This window comes from Amblyraja radiata, chromosome 1, assembly GCF_010909765.2.
Source record: "Amblyraja radiata isolate CabotCenter1 chromosome 1, sAmbRad1.1.pri, whole genome shotgun sequence".
Taxonomy (NCBI): Eukaryota; Metazoa; Chordata; class Chondrichthyes; order Rajiformes; family Rajidae; genus Amblyraja; species Amblyraja radiata.
The window spans coordinates 83356948-83380542 of NC_045956.1; the positions used below are offsets into that span (position 1 = coordinate 83356948).

General features: G+C 41.8%; 1 protein-coding gene across 9 annotated transcripts in view; it reads right to left on the bottom strand.

The window, feature by feature from the left end:
• The window catches only part of ldb2 (LIM domain binding 2), a 509983-nt gene that overhangs the window by 181100 nt on the left and 305288 nt on the right, over positions 1–23595 (bottom strand). For all 9 annotated transcript variants that reach the window (XM_033025891.1, XM_033025883.1, XM_033025866.1 and 6 more), the window contains one exon: positions 18264–18366. In XM_033025891.1, the coding sequence (XP_032881782.1) occupies positions 18264–18366 (103 nt within the window). The remainder of the gene's footprint in view (positions 1–18263; positions 18367–23595) is intronic.

Genomic DNA, 23595 nt, shown 5'->3' on the forward strand with positions numbered 1-23595 from the left:
TGTGTTATTAAAATTGACCCCTCTGGAAAATTTGAATATCTGCATAAAGGACTACACTGGGTGGAAGGGAAGCTCCAGGATATATTTTAATGAGTATGTCACATTTTTAACAACTTCAATACATTTCTATTTTTTTAAAACAGAAATCAACAGCCTCTTAACGTGTACTGTGCTCTGCTTTTTTTTCTTTCTGCCAGAAGTTAATGTCAATCCCAAACAAAATATCTGCAAAGTTCTGCATCGATCAACTAATGATACAAAATTCAGGCTTGAAGTGTGATTCATCATGAGTATTTACCTTCATACAGTGTTTCATCATCACGGCACAGATATTGTGGGCCGAAGGGCCTGTTCCCGTGCTGTACTATTCTATGTTCAATTACAGAATAAAGAATAAGTTGTAGCTTCACTGTACTAAAGTAAAATACTAATTTTTGATTCTGTATGATCAAATTGCTATTAGTGTCATCCTTATAATTTTTTTAAACCTTTTCAAAACTGAAACAGCTAGCAGATTTCAACTAAAGGAGAAATGCAAACATTTAAATGCAGAAGCTTCAAAAGTGTGATGGCATTAGTTTTAAGTACCAGCGTTGACAGCTAATTATTCACCCCCACTGTGTACTCAGTCAGCAAAGGGTGTAAATACTTTTAAAAGTCTGCTTGATGTAGAAAATGCAGCTTGCTACATATTTACAATCCCAAACATTCAAACTGGGAGACAGCATTGTGAGCTGCACACATTAAAGGGAGTTGTGACTGCCTGTAGGTCAGACACTAGTTGTGGAAGCCATTAAAGGGCCTGTCCCACTTACGTGTCCTTGGCACGCAAATTACGCGACCTCGTCGTCGCGTTGAGGCGCACGGGCATCATGTGGCCGCACGGGGCCGTTCCCACTGAGAAGCGCGGAGGGGTATGGAGTTGTGCGCGACATCGCACGGGACTCCGAAATTTTTGTAGCGAACAAAATCTTCGAGCGCCAACCGCCTGTCGCGGAACTGATGGCCAAAGTGGGACAGGCCCAAGACCCTGGCGCGACGCAACGTCTCACCTTCAACAGCAGCAGAAGCAGGCAAACGATCGCCGAGCTCGGCCTGGGGCTCACGGCCGTTGCGGTCCGGATCCACCCCCACTTCTACTCTCAGAGCGGGGCCAAGAAAATTGAAGATGGACACAAAATGCTGGAGTAACTCAGTGGTACCGGCAGCATCTCTGGAGAGAAGCAATGGGTGACGTTTCAGGTCAAGACCCTTCTTTCAGACTGAAGAAGAGTCTCGACCCGAAACATCACCTATTCCTTCTCTCCAGAGATGCTGCCGGTCCCGGTGAGTTACTCCAGCATTTTGTGTCCATCTTCAAGTGACGTCACGCGCTCTAGACGAATATGCAGACGAATGAAGTCACGCGGGACCGTCGCGCCTCAACGTGACCACGAGGTCGCGTAATTAGCGTGCCAGGGACACGTAAGTGGGACAGGGGCTTGCTGCTGCATTCAGGCTGCAGTCATAATGCATTATCAGTTCACACGGTTGTAGACTATAAATTATCAGTTATACTAGGTAACCAGGCTATAATAGTGCAAGCCAAAGTACATTGTGCAACCTTATCCTAAATCCATGGCAGTTTGGTGTTGAGATGGGGCTTTGATTAGGGTTCTGCAGCGCGGTTCAAGAGCCGGATGGTTGATCGGAAGAAGCTGGTCTTGAACATGGTGGTTCTGGTTCTCAGACTCCTGTACCTACTTCCCGATGGGAGCAACAAGATGAGTGTGGCCAGGGTGATGTGGGTCTTTGATATTACCTGCCATCTTGAGGCAACAATGTAACACTAGCTTAATCTATGAATGCAAAAACATCTAGAGCTCAAGAGCTTACTTGCAATTTATTTATTTGGTGGATAAACAAATAGTCTCAAATCAGACTAAATCTGTATTATGTGTAAGAAGGAACTGCAGATGCTGGTTTAAACCGAAGATAGACACAAAATGCTGGAGTAATTCAGTGGAACAGGCAGCATCTCTGGAGAGAAGCAATGGGTGACTTTTCGGGTTGAGACCCTGCTCACCATGTTTCAGCATATTTTTGGATAAAACCTTCCCCCTCTCTACCCCTATACAATGATAATTTCACGTTTCCTCACCCCATCCCCCCACTGAGACTAGTTACCTTGCCCCTTGCAACCTGCACAATCTGAACATTAGTCACAAGGTGAACAAGAAGAGATTAATGAATAAGTAAGAATGATGCACTGTGTGCTATGCAAACCTGGAGAGAAACTTCCAGGTTAAGCCTTGACATAAGGGAGAACAAGTCAATTATAAAGTGTCAAGTTAAAATACAAGTTAATGTCATGAGTGCGTGGAAGAGTCAATGAACTAATTTGAAATAGAGTTGTATAATATCTGCCCGAGGACAGAACAAAGGTCATGAGGGTAAACAGATGAACAAGCTCTTGAATGGAACTCAGCAGTTCGCACAGCTCTGAGATGATGTTTAAGTTATCTGTGGATCACAAGTGATCTTAGGCTGTGCAGATGGCTTCTGTGGGTTAAATATTCTGCAGCTATTCCCTTGGAGGTCAGAGAGAAACCCAAAGAAATTCTTGGAAGCTTTTTCTGCAGGCAGTGAGGAGATGGGTCAAAACCATGACTGGAAAATGATATACAGTCAGTGGAGGGAACGAGCTGAATAATTTTTGATTATTCTCAACTTCAGTGTATTCTTATGATTTTATTACACAGAATTGCCGATGGTGAGTGGGGAAATTATGCAGTTTAGAACTGGTGATCACATTGCCATTATTACTTCCACCTTTACAGTACAGCTGTCAGCTGCAGCATTTCTGCTGGTTTAGCTCAAAGAGTTTACTTTTACAGATTCATCTCAATACTCTCACTGGGCATTGTGTGCAAAATATTGTTTCAACAAATATCACTTTCAAAACAAGATTATATATTTTGAGTGTCTGTATTGGGTGATTTCCCTGACCCACTGTCCTCCTTAACAGGGTGAATTAATGCAAGATGAGTACAGGCAACAAAACCTGTTAATGACCAGGCTCTACAGGGATTCTTCCACTCTCTAATCAAAGTATCAGCAGGAAATTGTCGGAATTCCCAGGAAAATGGTGCTAATCAGAAAGATATGACAGGCAATCGAACAAGACTTCAGCATCCATGTTTATTTGTAAGCTGCTTGAAATCCCCACTCAATGTTGCTGGCAAGGATGCTGTTCGGTCCCTGATGACCTGTGCTCCTGGTTATATTTCACTTTGCTAGGCTTGCATCTGAGAAAATGGAAGGAATAAATGAAATATGGAAGAGTAACGTTGGCCTGGAAAAAAAATCCTGATAAAGTGATATCACTGTGAACTGGAAACCAATGTTATGAAGATTACCTTTTAACAAGCTCAAAATATATAAGTTTTGTTCAAGTGTTATAAATAACCTTTTATTTTAATTATATATCTGAGATTGATGGGAAACTTCAAAAATGTATCTGGTGTTTTGATTTTTCCTTTTAATCCTTTTTAACACAACATCAGAAGGAAATTTTGATGGGTGAAATTGCTAGAACGATTTTTCCCTCCCCATTGGTGATTTACTGGTGCGTTGGTGATTTTGTATTCTGCAAACATAAGTGTGGACACATAGGGTTTTTTTCTTCTCCTTAGCTTACAAATGGGAAAGAGGCAATTGCTAGTGTCAGTGCCGACATAGGAGAGCTTCAGACATGTCAGCCTGAATGGGGAAGAGCAGGCACTTCTATTTGTTAACTGAGCATTGTTGTGCTGGAAACCATTAAGTCCAAACCACAGCAACGAAGAATACATCAGACCAGGAGGGAAAATTATACCAACCAGAAATACCTAAACACAGTGGGATACCTTTTGTACTTGAAAAGAATTGGAAATGATGGGCAACCATGGCCTGGACGAATCCAGTTCAGTCATGAATATTATAGACGATGGACCTTTGCAAGCGAGATAGACCCGCTACAATATTATTTATTTCGCCACATCCCGTACAGCTGCTACTCCACACTCAAATCAGTTCTCATATATCTCATTATTTGAATTGCATTTTAATATCCTCCTGGAATGATTTTCATACTCATTTGCCGTGCACCTGTTAAAAAAATAATTTGAAGAGAGATCCAGCATCTTTAAAATGTAATAAATAAAAACAAATCATTAAAAGTGAAACAGAGGTACAGTAAGCGTACATTCTGGTGGGTGGCACCGTTGAGTATGGCAGCCTCGCCTGCAGCTGTTCGTCCTTTCATCCTTTTTTTCATTTTTAGTCTGTTAAAAAGTTTGTTTTGGAGGTCTTTTAGTCTTTTTATGTGGGAGTTGGGAGGGGGAGGGGGGAAACTGTTTTTCTCAGTCACTACCTAGTCGAGGATGCGACTTTCCTCCGAGCCACATCTTCGCCCCTTCCTCGCGGCCCACCATCTGGATTGGCGCGTCCTTTCCTGCCAGAGACCGGCCTGAGCTTCAGCTTCAGCAGCGGTGCAGCACTGAAGTACCATCGCGGAGTGGGCGATGCCTTACTGGGATCACCGTGTTGGAGCTCCGGAGTGCTGGGACTGCCGACGTTAACACCGTGGAGCTGTGGTCTATGGAGCTTCCAGTCGCGGGCGGCACTGACTTTAACATCACGGAGTCCTGGGATCCCTTTGCCGAGGGCTGCCAGTGTTGAATCTCTGCCCAGCTCGGCCTGTAGACTTCGGGAGCCGTGGTCTCTTGTAGGAGGCGGCCGATTCGGAACTCTAAGCCGCTGAGAATGTTCTTCCGTTCCGACGTCGGAGTTTCGATCATCCCGGCGAAAGGGCCTGAACATCGAGCCACCGTAGCGGCGTCTATGGAGGGCTCGAGGCCCCGACCACGGGTGAACAAAGAGGAAGGAAGATGACTGAACTTTATTGCCTTCCCTCACAGTGGGAAACGCTGATTCCGCTGCGTGGGGATGTTCATGTTAAATTCTATCGTGTGTTGTGTTCTTTTTATTCGTATGGCTGTAACCCAAATCTCACTGTACCGATTGGTACAATGACAATAAATATAAACTTGAAACTTGAATAGATAGGTCAATTGTCTTCTACCAGTTTTTTTCTGAAGCAGGGCAAAATGTATTAAAGATTGAAGCCTTGAATGCCATATAACCCAATAAAGTGATATTTATCTTGAACTTAAGAAACAATTTTTATTTCTAACTTTCATGTGTTTAAATACTGACAATTAACATGTCTACTTCTGTTGAACTAAAATCAAGCCAGGTCATCACAAATTAAGCACTCTCTGATAAGTAAAGCAGTTTATTTTATTGAACGTTGAAGAATTCGAAAAATGGATGGTTATCATTCTGCTAGTGACACCCTCCCGTAGCAAATAATAGATATTCCCAGCCTTTGATGCTAATGGAGACAATTCATTGTTTACACACTTCATTAGAATATTAACATCCGCTGCAGAAGCATAATGGCACAGAAAAAAACTGTGATTGTGAGATCCTAGAAAATGTATATTAAAACAGTGATGTTTACAATGAACAGCTGAATGATGGCAACACTAGATTACAATTTTGACAAACACATAAAACACATTTTTCAGATAGTCTCGTTTCTAGTAATTAGAGATTAACGTGCAAACAAAGCAATAAAAGGAGCAAAATAAAATTCTCCCAACAATACACTCCATCATTGTTTTACAGTGAGACTGTGAGCCATTGTGTTCAGAATCAGAACCAGCAAGATAATTTTTATTTGAGTTGATTCTCACCAGCTCTTTGATAGCATCATTTTGTTTCAAACAAAATAAAGATGGGGTTAAGGTCTTATTAATAATATTGCACATGAAAATCATTTTGAGTACTTCTACACCTATTCAGATTAACTAATCGGCAGAGATTAATTCTGGATTGTGTTGCATTGAAAATATTTCTGATACTGACAGGACTTTCAGTGCTTAGATAGGTTGATAATCAACATCATAAGACATCCGTACCCTCAGGCAATCAACGTACAACATAATATTCTATGCCTTAATTCTTGTTCTCGGTTTAACTGTACTACATGTAACAATGGTAGATAATTCAGAACACTGAAGGATATTTGCAATGATAATCCCAAATAAACATCAACAAAACTAGAGAGATACAAACAGAGAAAACGTAGCCTCCAAGCTCTATTCCTGGTTATTCTTCGGGAGCAGGATTCACAAATGACAAGTCCCAAGTCAGAAGCTGTCATTCAGCTATCAGCCCGCAGTGCTTCAGTGCAGCTCCCCATCACTGGGCTGCCAGCGCTGCAGCTGACGGCCTCCATTCAGAGAGCACACTCAGGGATGCCAGTCAACTGCTCCACTCATGTCAGCCCCATAAATGACCTGGCCCAGGCACTTGGGAACGTTTGAACTTGTGTGAACCCGGCAAGTCGGGGACTTCAAAATAATGGTGTGCTTTGTTCTGAAGTTAAGGACATAAGGACATAAGGAATAGGAGTAGAATTAGACTATTCTGCCCATCAAGTCTACTCCGCCATTCAATCATGGCTGATCTATCTCTCCCTCCTAACTCCATTCTCCTGCCTTCTCCCCATAACCTCTGACGCCCGTACTAATCAAGAATCTATCTATCTCTGCCTTAAAAATATCCACTGACTTGGCCTCTACAACCTTCCTGAGTGAGGGAATGTGGTCAGCAAGTGATCAACTGGTACCAAGCAGCGGTGTTAAAAGGATACTGACCATGGTGATTTTAGGGTACAAATGTCAGGCTTTAAAAAAACTAATGGTCTGAAGATCAGAGGAAATTTTATGACTGGATTAAACACTGGTTTAATACTGATCGGACAGACTGCAGAGTTCAGACAAATCTAAAACCAAGAATAGTGCTAAAGGGAGTGCTATCAATTAAAATCCAAGAACACAAGAAAATAAGAGCAGGAGGTGAACTGGCCACATGGGCCTGCCCTGCCATTCAATATGATCATGGCTAATCTTGCTGGGCTCAACTGGTCTTCAGTGCAAGTTCCTCACAGCTCTTAATCGTTCAAACATTTATCAATCCTGACCTTAAACATATCTAAAGATCTGACCTCCACCACCCAGTGCCAGATAATTCCATCCATCCATTTCTTCATCTGAATGAAGAAATTTCCACCCAGTTTTAAATGACTGGCCCCTCACTTTGTAACTATGTTCTGTTGTGTGTAAGTCTCCCACTGAGTAAAAACCTCTCAACATCGATCCAACAAGGATTTTATATGAACTCGTGGAAATCCAGACCCAAACTGTCTAGCTTCTCTTGCTACTCTGACCCCGTGAAATCCCATGATCCCAATGACTCCTTCCAATGCTACTATATCCTTTCTAAGGTAGGGGGCGGGGACAACATCTGCACAGTATTGCTGGTGTGGTTTCACCAACACCCTGCACAACTCTAGCAAGATCTCCTTTTCTAAAACTAGAAACTTTTTACAATGAAGGCCCACATGCCTTTTGCTTCCTTAACTACATGTTAACTTTGTGATTTATACATTAGAACATCAAGATCCCTTTACATATCACTCATTCGCAGTCTCTCTTTACTTAGATAATAATCTTCCTCCTGATTCCTTTCACATTACCTCACATTTTCCCACATTAAACTTAGAAATTGCCAGTAATTCAATGTATTTATATCCCATGCAAAATCACACTGTTCTCATCAAAACTTGCCCTTCCATCTATTTTCACATTATCAGCAAAATTGGAAACTTTACAGTCTGCTCACTCTTCCAATGATGGATCAAGAACAGACCACAAGGGTAGTCTACTAGTTGTATCCTTCTAACCTGAAAAAGTCCCATTTATTCCAACTCTGTTTTCCATGACAGGCAGTTTTCAATCCATGCTAATGCACTCTCTCCAATATTTTTTACTCTTTATTTTTGCCTTTTGGAACTTTAAATACACTGCATTTACCGATTCCCCTCTCTCAACTCTTCCTGTCGCAGCCTCAAAGAATTTGAATTTCCTAAACATGACTTCCTTCATAAAACCATGCTGGCCATGCTTGATTATCTTCAGCTTTCTTAAAAGTATACATAGAACAGTAGAGCACAGGAACAGGCCCCTCAGCCCACAATGTACACGCCTATCATAATGCCAAGTTAAACTAATCTCCTCTGCCGCCATGTGATCCATATCCCTCCATTCCTTGTATATCTATGTGACTATCCACATTATAAAAAGAGTAATGAGTGATTTTTTTTGAAATTATTTTTTCATAAATACACTGCTTCCTCCTTTTTCTCATCAAGCTTTCATGGGTCAAGCTTATTAAAGGTGAATTAATAGTCAACTGGTTACGGGAACCCTCTTTGATAAACCATCAGCTGGAATTTTGTATGAGTGAACCTGAATTGATTTTCCTTTCCATGGCAGGTAGAAAGCATTTGTGGTTTCACCTCGCCCTGCTTTTGGCATCATGGATCAGGTTTAGAATATACGACTGGATAAGAATAAGGGCAGATTCTTGTTGGACACCTTAACAACAACATTTAAGTGTGGCATTCATATTTAGGTTATGGGTGGCACAGTGGTGCCTCACAGCTCCAACAACCCTGACTCAATTCTGACCTGTAGTGCTGTCTGTGAGGAGTTTATATGTTCTCCGTGACCACATGGGTGTCCTCATGGTGCTCCTGTTTCCTCCCACAACCCAATGACCTGCAGGTTGGTTGGTTAATTGGCCACTGGAATACAATCCTTGTTTGTCAGCGATTGGTAGATCCTTTTTACGGGGTGGAGTATGGGGGTGGGGGGAGGGCTGGCAAAGAGTTGATGGGAATTTGGAGATATTAAAATTGGATTTGTATAAATGGGTGATTGATGGTCAGCATGGACCTAGTAGACTCAAGGGGCCATTTCTCTGTTGTATGACTATGAATCTATCAGAAATTCAGCATAAACTAATGGAAGAAAGCTTTCCCAGTATAGACAATTATATATACATTTTCACCAGCACCCTTCTAACAATCCTGTTTTCTGGCAGAGTGCTCAATCTGAAGATCCCTTAGATGTGCCTGCTTTGGGATTTCCCTCTTAACAAATTACCATTGTCAATGGTGGTGCATTTTTTACATATATACATGAAATGCCATAAAGTATTACATCACGGTTGAATGCTTCATTTTGTTTTCACCAATGTCATTATGATGGCACCATTCTCAACACCATTTCAATCAGACCATCATATGGGGGTGACTCCTTGGTTGGCTGGACCTCTCAAGACCTGCCCATTCCCGAGAACTGCCCTAGTTCCAGTAGAGTAGTTTCTGCAATGTTAACATGTATACCAGATGAAAGTATATCAAAATTTATTCCCAAATGAAAACTGTAAAAATGCCACAATGCTCTTTGATGCACAACACAACTTTCATAGAGTTTGTGTCTGAGCTACAAAATGAACAGTTGTGATGGATGGTAGATGAAAAACACATTGACGTATTTCTGAGCACTTTATATATTGTGGCATAGCACAACACTTAAATTGGTGCGTTGAAATATGTTAATGGACCTCTTACCAATATATCTTATAATCGCAGTAGTTATACAATGCAACAGTAGCACTTGAATAAAGTGGTCTAAAGAGACAACTGAATGCTGCAGGGCAGCACATATATTTCAGCATTTTCAAAATACAACACATTTCCTAGTCTGCTCCTAAGGTACTCAACTCAGTGTTGTGAATACGGTGTTGTGATGGAGAGCTCCACAATGGAGCCTGATCTTGTTTATGCACACATGAACATCTGCTCTTTCCTGCAGGAATCACTGAGCAGTAATCAGGAATGGCAACGCCAGGTTTTCCCTGGACTTCTTGTAGGCTGCTTGTAGTTCTTTCGATTGCTCACCTCTCTGTGGGGATGTCAAGAATTGAAGAAAACGTGTCTCCTCTCAAGAGTTACGGGACCAATTGTGCAAGCGAGCAGTGTCTTGCATACAAAAACAAACAGCAGTAAACATTCATAACATGAAGGGGTCTTATTTTATATTCATAGCGAGTAGCAGATTGTTTGCCGAAAGCTGAGAAACTTGCTCCGGGAAGGAATTTGACGATAACTAAAACTTGTTGCAATTTGTGCAGAATAATGGCACAATCAATTCTAGAATATGGCGCAGAGCTTGAGACGCTAACTCATGAAGGGTACTGAAGGATTCAAGACTTCAGGAGGCAAGGAATGAGGGTATGTTACTGGGAAAGTAATCCAAAGGCTTGCATTAATAACTTCTCAACATGAGTTCAAATCTCACCATGGCAACTACAAATTTAAAATGTAGTTAAGTTTTAAGTTAGAACAAAAAAATGTAATTAGTATAAAAAGCTAGCATTACCAATGTTCATTTTGAAACTAACTAATTGTCTTAAAATTCCATAGAGTTTACTGATGTATTTTACGAAACAAAATCTGTCAAATTTAGAGTCTTGCTGAAGTGTATTCCCAGACTCATTGCAATACGATTCATTCTGAATTGCCGTTTAAAATGCCAGAATTTGCTACCCTGTTCCAAGATAATTAGAGATGGACAATAAATACGTCATGCCAGGAATATCCACATTGTGTAAATAAATAAAGATAAAACCATAATTATGAAAAACATCAGTCAGCAACATGTTTGGCAAAGCAAGGAACGTGGATTACATGAATCACGGTGACGCTGCGGCAGAGTTGCTGCCTTACAGCGCTTGCAGCGGCAGAGGCCCGGGTTCGATCCCGACTACAGGTGCTGTCTGTATGGAGTTTGTACGTTCTCCCCATGACCTGCATGGGTTTTCTTCTAGATCTTTGGATTCCTCCCATACTCCAAAGACGTACAGGTTTGCAGGTTAATTGGCTTGATATACATGCAAATTGTCCCTAGTGTGTGCAGGATAGTGTTAATGTGCGGGGATCGCTGGTCGGTGCAGACTCGGTGGGCAGAAAGGCCTGTTTTCGTATTGTTATCTCTAAACTAAACTAAACACGTCTGTGATCTTTTTACCATTGCTGCTGGAATACTGTACATTTGGAAAGCAGCTTGCAACACACATTCGCAAGTATGCACACACACACACACACACACACACACACACACACACACACACACACACACACACACACACACACACACACACACACACACACACACACACACACACACACACGCACACAGAATACACATAGTGTGGAAAGAAAAACATTCATCACTTAGTAAGTTCTGATCTGGATTTCCAACGCACTTTAGTAGGTCTCTTATCCTAGACTCATTATAATATGTATTTAAGCATTTATCTGTATCCCTGTAAGTTATAAACTTGAATTTCAGTTTATCTATGCACCTAACGAGATGTATTCAGAATTTATTCTTACTAACCAAATCCAGCACCCAGTACATGACATTACAATCTGAAAACATTTTCATTTAACAAACCATACAGATCCACTGACAAGATAGGTTGAAGACTGTCACATCGGTTTTACACTCCACAGATGGCACAAAGATGTTATTCTATAACAAGCCCTTTTTACTGGAACTCAGTTCACAAGAAAGGTTGCACGAGCATATATGACCACATGTTAATTGTTTTTTCACCGATAGCTTCTGAGCCTTGCTGGCTGATTAGATAGCATATAAATAACATGAATGGATCCTAATCAAATTCTATCACCTACAAATGCAAGGTGCAATTTCAGGATCTTTGCGGAATTATCTATGGCTATGAAAGAGGTGCACTGAAAACCATCAACACTGAAGGCCAGTGATGCCCTTCCTAACACTAAAGTGGTTGTTGCTATTTTTCAAACATAGTGCTCTACCCAGGTACAGAGAAAGAGAAACCTGTTAGATATATTTTAAATCCGCCGACACCTCTCTTCAGTTATAAGCTTCCACTTATACAATGCATCAGTATTCTAAGTTTCACAAACAACCCATTTCTATATGACACGCATTTCATTCTGAGTGTTTATTGTAGATTCATACAGTTTCATGGCCTGCAACCATGCCCTTCGAAACAACTCTTCCATACCAATCAAGATACCTATCTATGCTGAACCCGTTTACCTGCATTTGGCCCAAAACTCACCAAACCTTTCCTATCCATTGCTTGTCCAAAAGGCTTTTTACCATTGTAATTAAACCTGTCTCTAATATTTCCTCTGACAGCTCTTTCTATCCCCAATTCCCATCAGATTCCCTGTAAATCTGCCATCTGACCTGAAGCCCATACCCTCCAGTTTTAGACTTGCCTCCCCTTGGGGAAAATACTGTGACTATCAACCTTATCGTTACCCCTTGTTATTTTATACTCCTCTGTAAGGTCACCATCAACATCCTGCGCTCCAGGGAAAACAGTCCTAGTTTATCAAATACTCCAAATGGACATTGCTTTATCTTTGAAACAGGATAATAATAACAATGAAAACCCATATCCAAAATTGAAGGACTGAAAAGAAAGAAAGTCCTGGGTAGATACAAGTGCTTGGCTGCTTGGATTAACTGGGTATTACAGCACCACCTGTGCATTGCCCCTATTCCCAATAGAATTTCAAAAGCAGTTCACAGTTCAGTTCACAGCTGCCATCGTTTTAGACCTCCACAGAACAACAAGGATGAATTTTGACATCCAGTGTCACCCTGCCAATTGTTCTGTATCCAGAATAGCCCACATGGAACACTCCAATCCAAGATGAATTAAAGTTATTTCGGAGAAATTGAAAAACATCAGACAATTTGAAATAAAAACAGAAAATTCTGGAAGTACCCAGCAGGTCAGACAGCAATTCTTCAGTCACCTATATAATTTTTTTTTAAAGCTGACACTGCTTCTTTTTCCAATCACTAAACGATTACATTAATTCCTTAAACACCAACTCTGTTTCTATCTTGGCAGATGTTACCTGACGTGCTGAGTATTTCCAAGACTTTGCTTCTACCTGTATTGCATTTCAAACGTCCACCAATTAACAAATCAGGCACTTCCATATTCATGCAAAATTGCTGGAAATACTTAGCTGCCCATCAAAACTCAAGCAGTGGGGATTGGAAGGAGTTGGTTGCATGGGAAGCTCGGGCAGGGTGGAAGTAAAAACTAAGTAGCAAATTTCTATCGATATACTCTTAGTTTCATCAGGTGACATAGCTACAGTTCTGGAATGCAAAACTTTGTTTGAGGTCCTGGACCCTAACCTCCCTAAATGACAAGATTGACACAGGCGAACGTTGAAAATGTAGAGGTGAAAATTGTAAACGAAGGGTTGGTGTTACTGATCCAAACATTCTTCAGCGTAATGCTCGGCTGAAGAAACATCAAATGCAATTATGTTCCCTTAAGGAGATGCTTCCTTCCAAGATCACGAGCTAATGACTTTCACATAAAAAAGGACAGACATATAAATCCACAAAACACCAAATAAATCTAGATTCAAGATCTTGAAAGTGAGTGTTATCTTGGTGCCCACGGTTAAAATCATAAAAATGCACAAAAAGAACAATATTTCTGTTGAAGAATAGATATTTAACTTGCTCAATCAAGGACTAATTTAATTTTAATCATGACTCCAATGGTTCATGTTTTTTCCTCCAATTTCTTTCTTTAAATGCACACACCAAACCTTTTATCAGAAGTACACAATTGTACTATGTTCAATCCCATTCACAACTCCTTGAAAATGAAAAACACAGCTGCATTAGAGTTGTGCGAGTCAGTTCAAACATCTGATAGTTGTATGATAGTGGTTGTTGCTGAACATGATGTCGTGGGACTTCAGACTTCTAGACCCCAAGAAGAGGGCATGGTCTGCATGGTTGGATTCTTGTTGATAGAAGATGCCTTCTTGAGGCAGTGCCTCATGTAGATGCTTTCAATGGTGGAATGGCTGTGTCTACGATGGGCTGGGTTGATTCCACAACTCTCTGCAGCCTATTGCATTCTTGTGCATTGGAATTGTCGTACCAGGTCATGATGCTGTTTATAGATAAGTTAATAGATAAGCATCTCCCTAATGAAACATAATTGCATTTGATGTTTCTCCAGCCTGAAATTAAAGCCCTGTCCCACTGTACGAGTTCATTCAAGAGCTCTCCCGAGTTTAAAAAAAAAATCAAACTCGTGGTAAGCACGTAGAATGAACGTAGCGGGTACGTCGGAGCTCGAGGACGTCTCTTAGCGGCTCGTAACGCTAACGGCAGGTACTCGGGAAATGCGGTAAGCTCGGGAAGTCGCATGAAGATTTTTCAACATGTTGAAAAATGTCCACGAGAGCCCCAAGTACCTGCGAGCGGCCATTACCGTAAATCACCGAGTTCGAATCAGGGCAAAACTCGGGAGAACTCTTGAATGAACTCATACAGTGGGACAGGGCTATTACGCTGAAGAGTGTTTGGATCAGTAACACCAACCCATCCCCTTAAACTTCCTCTTAAACATTTAAACTTCTCAGAATGTACAGGCACTGCATCATTACATCTACATGCTGGGCCTGAGCAGACCATCAGAGTTGTTATTGCCCAGGAGTTGAAGACAAATAAGTCAAATAATATTGCCCAGGAGTTTGAAGTTGCCAGCTCTCTCCACCACTGACCCACCAATGAAAACTGCTGCAGAAAAATAGTATCTGCTGTTGACTTGACGTGCCGATCGGCAAACAGAAACGGATCATTTCTGAAGCAGGAGTTGACTTGAACCATAACCAACTCTTTGGAGCTCTTCATTATGGTAGATACAAGTGCTACCAGCTGGTAGTCATTAGGGCAGGTTACCGTGCACTTCATGGGAATCGGTACAATAAATGTCCTTTTAAACCGTTGTGAACCTCACGTCACAGAAGTAAGAAACTGAAGTTGTCCTTTAATACTCCAGCTAGTTGGTCTGCACAGATTTTTATCACTCAGCCAGGTATGCCGTCTGGTTTGGACATTTTGCTTTGATTCATCCCCTGAAGGATACTCCAATGTCAGCCTCGGGGACTGAGATCGCAGACATGAGGGGCTATGGAGGCTCGTGTAGACATGTCTTTGTTCTCACTTTTAAAGTGTGCATAAAAAGCTTTGAGCTCATCCGGAAGCGATGAATTGTTGCCACTTACACCACCCGGTTTTGTCTTGTAGGAAATGATAGTATGCAAGGAGCCAAAATGTTGATTGTTCTTTTGTGATTGGGCGATCCTGGACTTTGTGTATGACTGGATCACTAGTCCTCAATACAACACAGGTGTAGTCTTCAACAGATAATAATTCTCCTGGTTCATCTATGGCTGCTGATTAAGGAAAACTCAATGTTTTTCCAGGTACACACCTGTCCACTTTTTTTTAAAATATGAAGTTGGTGACAACTGCGGCATATTCATTCAGGTCTGGTTTGGACACAGAGTTGGCGGCGCGACTCACCCGTTGCAGCGGCCCCTACAGCCTGTCTGTCTTTTTTTTATTTTTTGTCTAGTTAAATGTAGTGTTGGTGTTTTTTAATATTGGTTTTAAATGTGTATATGTGGGGGGCGGGGGGGGGGGGGGAACTGTTTAAAATCTCTTCCCTGTCCGGGAGACCCGACCTTTTCCCTGTCGGGTCTCCGTTGTCGTTGGGGCCTAGCACCGTGGAGCGGTCTCCAGCCTGAACGAACCGGGGGCTCGGGAGACTGCGGAGCTGCAGACTACTCACCATCGTGGGGCTGGCCGGCCTCGGAACGTGGGGAGCGGTGGTGACTCGCTGCTGCGACTCGACTCCTGGGGCTCGGAGGCTCCAGCAACGCAGCCGCAGGTCCGGTGGACTGGGACATCAGGAGCTCGCGGGTCCGGGGGGAGAGACCGCTTCCCGGAGCTCCCGCAACGCGACTTCTCCAGCCCGTGTCGCGGGGTTGGAACGACCTGGAGCGGGGTCATACATCGCCCAGCACGGCTTCATGGCCGTGGGACATTACAGCGCCCGCCGGGGGCTCCAACTTTGTGACTTTTAGACCGGGAGCGGGGCCGTAAATCGCCCGGCACGGCCTAAAATGGCCGTGGGACTTATCATCGCCCGCCTGGGGCTTGGACATCGGGAGAGACATGGAGAACAGGGGAGAGAAAAGACTTTGCCTTCCATCACAGTGGGTTCACTGTGATGGATGTTTGTGTGAACTAAATGGTGTGTATGTCTAGGAATTGTCTTTGTTTGTATGGCTGTGGAAACAGAATTTCGTTTGAGCCTCTCTGAGGCTCAAATGACAATAAATTGTATTGTATTGTATTGTATTGTATTGTAGGTCCAAGAATGAACCCTTGAACATGGCCCAGTGCACAGATCTGATGCAGTTCTGTAATTGCTTCTCCACCCTCTTTGACCAGCTCTTCGCAGGCCACTTCACTGGTGCACTGGTGCCACGCTATTCAGTCTCTGCCTGTAAATGGATAGAGTAAATTGGCACAGCCAGGTGGTCAAGTTTTCCAAAGCGCAGGTGAGGGCTGGAGCAGTAGGCAATCGTGATGGAGGTATAGCAATGGTTGGGTGTTTTGGGTCCTCTTCAACCTAGCTGGTTGAAATCCGTAGTGATGATGAAGATGGCCAGGTACGCTGCTTCATGCTTGTTGATCGCTGCACTCAATTCCTCAAGTGCTGGCTTGACTCGGGGTGTAATCTGCCATCAGGATGAAGGCCGAACGAATGTCGCTCGAGCGGTCAGCATTTAATCACCAGATGTCCCAGGTTGGGTCAACAGGCAAGTATACAAATGTTTTTCTGCATGCTGCCTGCAAAATGTCACCTCTCTCTGGCACTATTGCTTTGGAAATTTAGGCAAAGCGTTATATTTTAGGCAAAACAAGTTTTTCCATTTTTCTACGAGGATTGAATTGTCAGAAAAATGGTGGTGACTTACTACCCATTGCTCCTGTAGATGCACTCAAGATGAAGACGCTCCTGACGATGCACTCAACATCCTGCGGTATTACTTTATTGTTCATAGGTCATCTACATGCATCACCCTGGCAGGGAGTGAGTAGTAGTTCTCTTCACCCAAAGCACGTGGGCAGCCTTGGTTCTCTCTCCAGCCGAACCTAATCCGGAACCAAAAGCCAGCTAGGCAACGACTACTATGTTCAGATAACTGGCTGTCAAGGAGTTGGTTTCCATCTGTGTTCTGCCTCTTCCCGACCCCAGCACATTGCTGCAACCCCTATCTTCCATAACTGACCATGTGTGTTATTATATTCGGATGGCAATCTGTTTGAGGATTGGTGCTATTGTGTACAGAAATGACTTTCTGATTCTATGGACGATGGTCATTGTTTTTTTTCTGACAGGTTTTCTGCAAATTCCTGAGCAAATGTCATCACATGCTACAAGTGCTTTTCCCAGTATCTTAACAATGAGAAATAAAACCAAGATGTTTATTTTTTAATGTACTATGTATCAGTTAGTGAGACGAGATTTAATAATAAAGCGCTAATTACTCGACTTTCCACAATGGTGATAACATGGGATGCCTGCCAGATTTCTTGTTTCCCTCCAAGGGCCAGGCCTCAATACCAAACCAAACCAGTGATCTGGTCAGAGTTAATTACAAACTTAATAATGCATAGAAGCTGTGAGACACAAGATACCAAGTGCAATAATTGTGGCTAATTGATACATTCATGTTTCAAATAATACAAAGTTCAAACCATTGTTTTCCCTTTTCAATCGATTAAAAAATCACGAGGTATCCTCAGCTCCATGAACTACACAAACCCATTTCATGAAGAAACACTGATTATGTCCCCATCATTTTACATAAATGATAATCAAAATAACTACTCCCCTGTGTTTTGCTATGATGAGTGAGTAGGTTTTAATACTTTGAAGCAGGCATTTCCTTGTCATCTCATAGTTGTTTTTTTTAATACTTAGCTGCAAGTGAATCCACAAACTGGGCAGAGTGATTGAAATATCATCAGCATTCAGAAAGATTATTAATTTCTATAATATGCATCCATCAATGCATCTAACATCTCAAATATGCTGCCCTAGCCATGAAAACAATTGAATTAATTAGTTTCTGACAAAGGCACTGGCTGTTTCCACGGATACTTCCATTCTAACTGGTAAGCATTTTGAAAATAATATTATTGTTACAAAGTTTTCTGATTAACGAATGTTCCTCCATACGAATGTTCCTGATGATAGATTACCTCCTCATTCACTACATAATTAAACTGTAAACACTGGCTGAAACCCCAACAAATATTTACACATGTTACTCTAAGTCAAATAAAATGCCTTCTTACTGTATCTCTTTGGTCCGTCTTCCAAACAGAATGAAAGTGTTAGCGTTGCATCGTCTTCAAAAAACTCAGTCGCAAATGCGTCCCACCACAGATTGTCACTGTCCTGAGGACAAACAATTTCAAAAGGCATGTAATTAATGCTGTGTCTAACTAAATTATATATAAAAACACAAATCTATACAGAAAATGTAGTCAATTTGAAAATTAGTCACTTTGAAAAATAAAGAAAAGTACATTGTTACATTTCACAGGACATGCAGTTGGATGCTTGTCTTTACCACATGGTTGGTAATATTGGCAAGTGGATCACCCAATTTACACTGAACCCATTCATCATTTGTTGCATCAATGGCAGAGATATTGAGAGATTAATGAGCTTGGTTTGGAACAGCACTCAATTGATTTCCATATCAATCACCATTCTTTCTGAGAAGGAAATATTTCTACTGTTGTCACTGTGTTAGTAAAACAGTGGGATTGAGAGTTCTCAGTGAGGATCGACAGCCCCCATTCTTCAAAGGTGATATATTCACCTTCCTGAATGCACAAGAGGAATAGCTTCAGGAAGATTCAGACAATGTTCTACCCATTGCTTATTGTCAATACCTGGCTGTGCACAAGATGGATTTGTATTTGTGTAAAATGAAACCACAGATGCTGACACATAATGCTGGAGTAATTTAGCGGGTTAGACAGCATCTCTGGAGAAAAGGATTTGTATTTAATTACTTCAGTTTTAATTCCAAGCTGGTGATGAGATTTGAACTTGCGTGCCTCGATCATCGATCTGGAGCACTGCCTGCTCATCCAGTTTTCTTTACGTAGCTTTATTTTGGAAGCCCCATCATTACAAGTAAACTGTCATCTCACCGACCTGAAAGCGGTCCTAACTTCCCATCTACCTCATTGGAGACCTTCAAACTATCTTTATTCGAACTTTACCTTGCACTAAACATACCCTTTATCCTGTATCTGTACACTGTGGACGGCTTGATTGTAATCATGTATAGTCTTTTCGTTGACTGGATGGCATTCAACAAAAATGTTTTTCACTGTACCTCGGTACACGTGACAATAATTAACTAAACAAAAAAATTATATAAAAGTCATCACAAACTAGGGGAAACTAGTTTGGGCTCTGAATAAAGTTCTCCCAGTTTCAACATGTCCCAAATGTAAATGTTATTTAAACTATTTTGGAAATGCTATAAAATTTTAACATATCACTTATATTTTAATTCTATGGATTCTACTGTCTTACATTTACTCTGACCCAGTTTGAATATTATCCTCATCATCCTTTAACGCAACCAAACAGTGAGCTACAGTTGTAACAGATACACGGGTAGAAACTTGGGATAGCTTCTGCTTTTGATACAATCAGCAATACAAGCATAAACTGTTCTCAAAATTGGTGCTAGTTTTCCACTACCCTATCTTTTTAACGACAAAATATGAATTTTCCACGAACAAGTGCTTTCGGATATATATTTTGCATTGTAAAATATTTAGATATATTTGGGAGTTAATGCAAAAAACAAGCATACTTGAATGTTCTATATCTCCACTGTGTAATCCAACTTTAAATAAATTGAAATCAAAAACAGAAAATGCTGGAAACACTCAGCTGATCAGGCAGCATTTCTATGGAAAGAGAAACGGTGTTAATGCTTCATGTCAAGGCTGTTCATCAGAATTGAGAAAGTGAGGAAACAAGTTTGTTCTGTGCTGTCGAGTGAAAAGGGGTGAATTGGACAAAGGAAATATCCATGATGGTACAAGGCTATCATTGCCAGATGATCCCCATGTTTGCAGAGCAGCCTGGTTTTAGATTAATGCGGACAGCAAGAGAGGGCTACAGAAAGCAAACAAAAGCCCATGTTAAAATTATGAAATGCAAGCCAAACCTGTTGCCAAAACTCAAAATCACAAGTGGAAAGCTTAGTAGATCAGGCATTGTGTTTGAAGGGAGAAAAATGAGTTAATCAGACAATGAATAATATCCTTACAGAGCAAGTTGTCTGAAATTGTTGATTTCAATATTATGCTGGAATATGCCCAGATAGAAGATGTATTCAGCAAACATATTTTGGCTGCTCTCCAACACAATTCAATTCTGTAGCATTAACTCAGTTTTTCTCCCTCCATATATATGTCCTGATCTGCTGGGCACTTCCACATTCTCAATTTGGTTTCAGTTTAGGTGGAACCTACATTTGATCTTGGACGTAATCTGCATTGGAATCATATTCATAGCATGGATTTTACATTTCTAATGATGTCGTCTCCACAACTCTCTGCTGAAATGAATTCTGGAGCTTTACTACCCTCTGTGAGAAGAAATTTCTACGCACCTCAATTTCAAATGGCATCCTTCTTACCTTGAAATTATATTCCCTTCAAGTCTCACCCATAGAAACATAGAAAATAGGTGCAGGAGTAGGCCATTCGGCACTTCGAGCCTGCACCGCCATTCAATATGATCATGGCTGATCATCCAACTCAGTATCCTGTACCTGCCTTCTCTCCGTACCCCCTGATCCCTTTAGCCACAAGGGCCACATCTAACTCCCTCTTAAATATAGCCAATGAACTGGCCTCAACTACCCTCTGTGGCAGAGAGTTCCAGAGATTCACCACTCTGTGTGAAAAAGTTTCTTCTCATCTCGGTCCTAAAGGATTTCCCCCTTATCCTTAAGCTGTGACCACTTTAGTCTCCATTTGTACAATCACTCAATCCGTCTATATCCCGCTGCAGAGTCACAATGTCCTCATCGCAAAATGCTCGCCCATCTATTCTTATTTCTTGTGGTCTTGAAATCTTTAAATTGCACAATGTAGATTAATCAAACGGGCAGAACAATAGTATACAAATAGTATGGAGTTACTCATTTTGGATATTGGTACGACAGATCAGATTACAAATAAAATGGGAACATACTGGAAATAAGGTGATAAAGCTAGTTATGGGATCAGGTACTCAAGCTGTCACATGTTAACAAAGAGCTGCAAACAGTGCCAAAAAACTAACAGGATGTTGCAGGTTTATACATATGATGTGACTAAAAAGCCTCATTTAATTATTCACTTCAATTTTAGTTGAATTATTTGAAGAAAAATGCACTTGCCTTTCATTGAGTCTGTGACAGCACATAATATCGGTAAAAGACTGGATGAATCCAAATTACTGTCTTTTCTAATACCAAATAGCTGCACTATCTCTATAGCAGGAATGTCCTTCCTCAAATTTGGAGACCAAAACTGCACACAATACTCCAGGTGTGGTCTCACTAGGGCCCTGTACAACTACAGAAGGATCCCTTTGCTCCTATACTCTTTTTTATGAAGGCCAATATGCCATTCGCTTTCTGTGAAAAGAGAAACAGACTTAACGTATCAGGTCATCACAGCTGTCTGGCCTCTTCTATCTTTCCAGCATTTTCTGGTTACTTTACATGTGTGTTGGAGAGAATTGGCCATTTTTCTAAATCCACTGCTGCGCCCCCTCCACGAGAACCAGCAAAGCCACCACTACCTCCCTTCCCTCTCCACTCTCCCCCTCTTCTGTCAGATGGCTAGAATTAATATCAATCCCATAATGTTTGGATTCGGAATCAGTAAATCTAAAAGAAAACTGTGGATAATTTTCATTATACAGTAAACCCTCATTATAACGGACCATAGGGACGGGAATGGTGTTAGTTACTGCCGATTGTCCGCTATAACCGAGTAAGGTATTATCATTGAATCAAGCAGTAGAATCAAACAACTGCAGCTGTTGGGTAATACACGAAGATGCAAAGTACTGGAGTAACTTAGCAGCATCTCTGGACAATGTGGATAAGTGACGTTTCTTCAGACTCTCGGTCCGGAACTGGACCTGGAGTCCAGGCGAGTTGATGGCCCTGGCCTGCTGGCGGTCGGGGGAGAGGCGTGAATTGTCCGGGTCAATGGTCATGGGCCCGGTATGGCTGGTGTGCCGGTAAGGGTTGCCAGGCCAAGGGTGGTGGCAGGCGTGGCCCAGAAGCGGAGCTGTGTGGGCTGGTGATGGCAGCAGTAGATCTGACCTGGAAGCGGCCATGGAGGTGATGTGGGCCGGCAGTGGCGTCGGCAGCCCAGCTGGAAGCGCCCAGGGATGGTGTCGGCAGTCATCAGTATGTCATTTTCTATAACCAAAATCCGTTTTTAAAAGAGGTCCATTAAAACAAGGAGTTACTGAACATACAGATGCAACAATGCAGCACAGGCTGCTACAGATGGAGTAAAGATAGGATTCAGGTTGCAAATGAGCTTACCAAAAAGCACAGTAAGGTCATTGAGACAAAAGGTCCATTTTTATCTCTCCAATAAGAATGAGCTCCTACCACTGTTTAGCAAACAAGCACTGCCATTTCATAATCCAAAAAATCTGGAAAGGGTAAAAAATGAGGGAAAAAGCTGCGGCCCACCCTAACATCAAAGCAGGTAGGATTTTACATACTTCATACTGGCTGATGTTGACCCTGTTGGATGCCAAAGAAATGACAGTGCTGAACATGTGTTACACTGTGATCTGCCGTGCCAGTTGAAATGTCAGTACTTCACGGTTTACATGCATTGTATCGACCCAAATTGTCACGCTTTACAAAGCAATACACGCAGGCTATCACAGACCGAGAAAAGTTCATAAAAAGTTAACAAAATAGCAGAGAAAGCATAAAGAGACATGGCCCCATTTTTGTCCCACTGTGAAGAACCAGCACTAATAGCTGAATCTGTGAGCTTTTCATTGTGACGGTTGGTCGATGTTTCAAATTGAGACTCCTTGAGACTTAAGGCAACCCGCATTGGTGTGAAGCAATCACATCACGTTCCTTCCCTCTGCTATATGCAGATGTCTTGAGACATTTTGATACAGTCTAGTTTGACATCCAGATTATAGGGATAAAGACGTGCTTAATTCACCAAATGACCCAGAGGGAAACCAAAGTAAAATTTCAATTTGTATAGCTCTTTTCACATTACTTTCAGAATGCTCCGCAGCACGTAACAACTAATTAAGTACTTCTGAAACCTGACTGTCCTGGCAGACCTATTGTTTCTGCTTGTTCTTGTCCCACCGAACTTATTTCCACATACCTCGACTCCATCCTATCCCCCTTGGTCAAATCTCTCCCTACCTATGTCCAAGACACCTCACACGCTCTTCATCTCGTTCATGACTTCCGTTTTCCAGGCCCCCATTCCCTCATCTTCACCATGGATGTCCAGTCACTCTACACCTCCATCTCCCACCTCTTAAAGCCCTCCGTTTCCACCTCGACCGCAGAACCAACCAATCCCTGTCTACTAA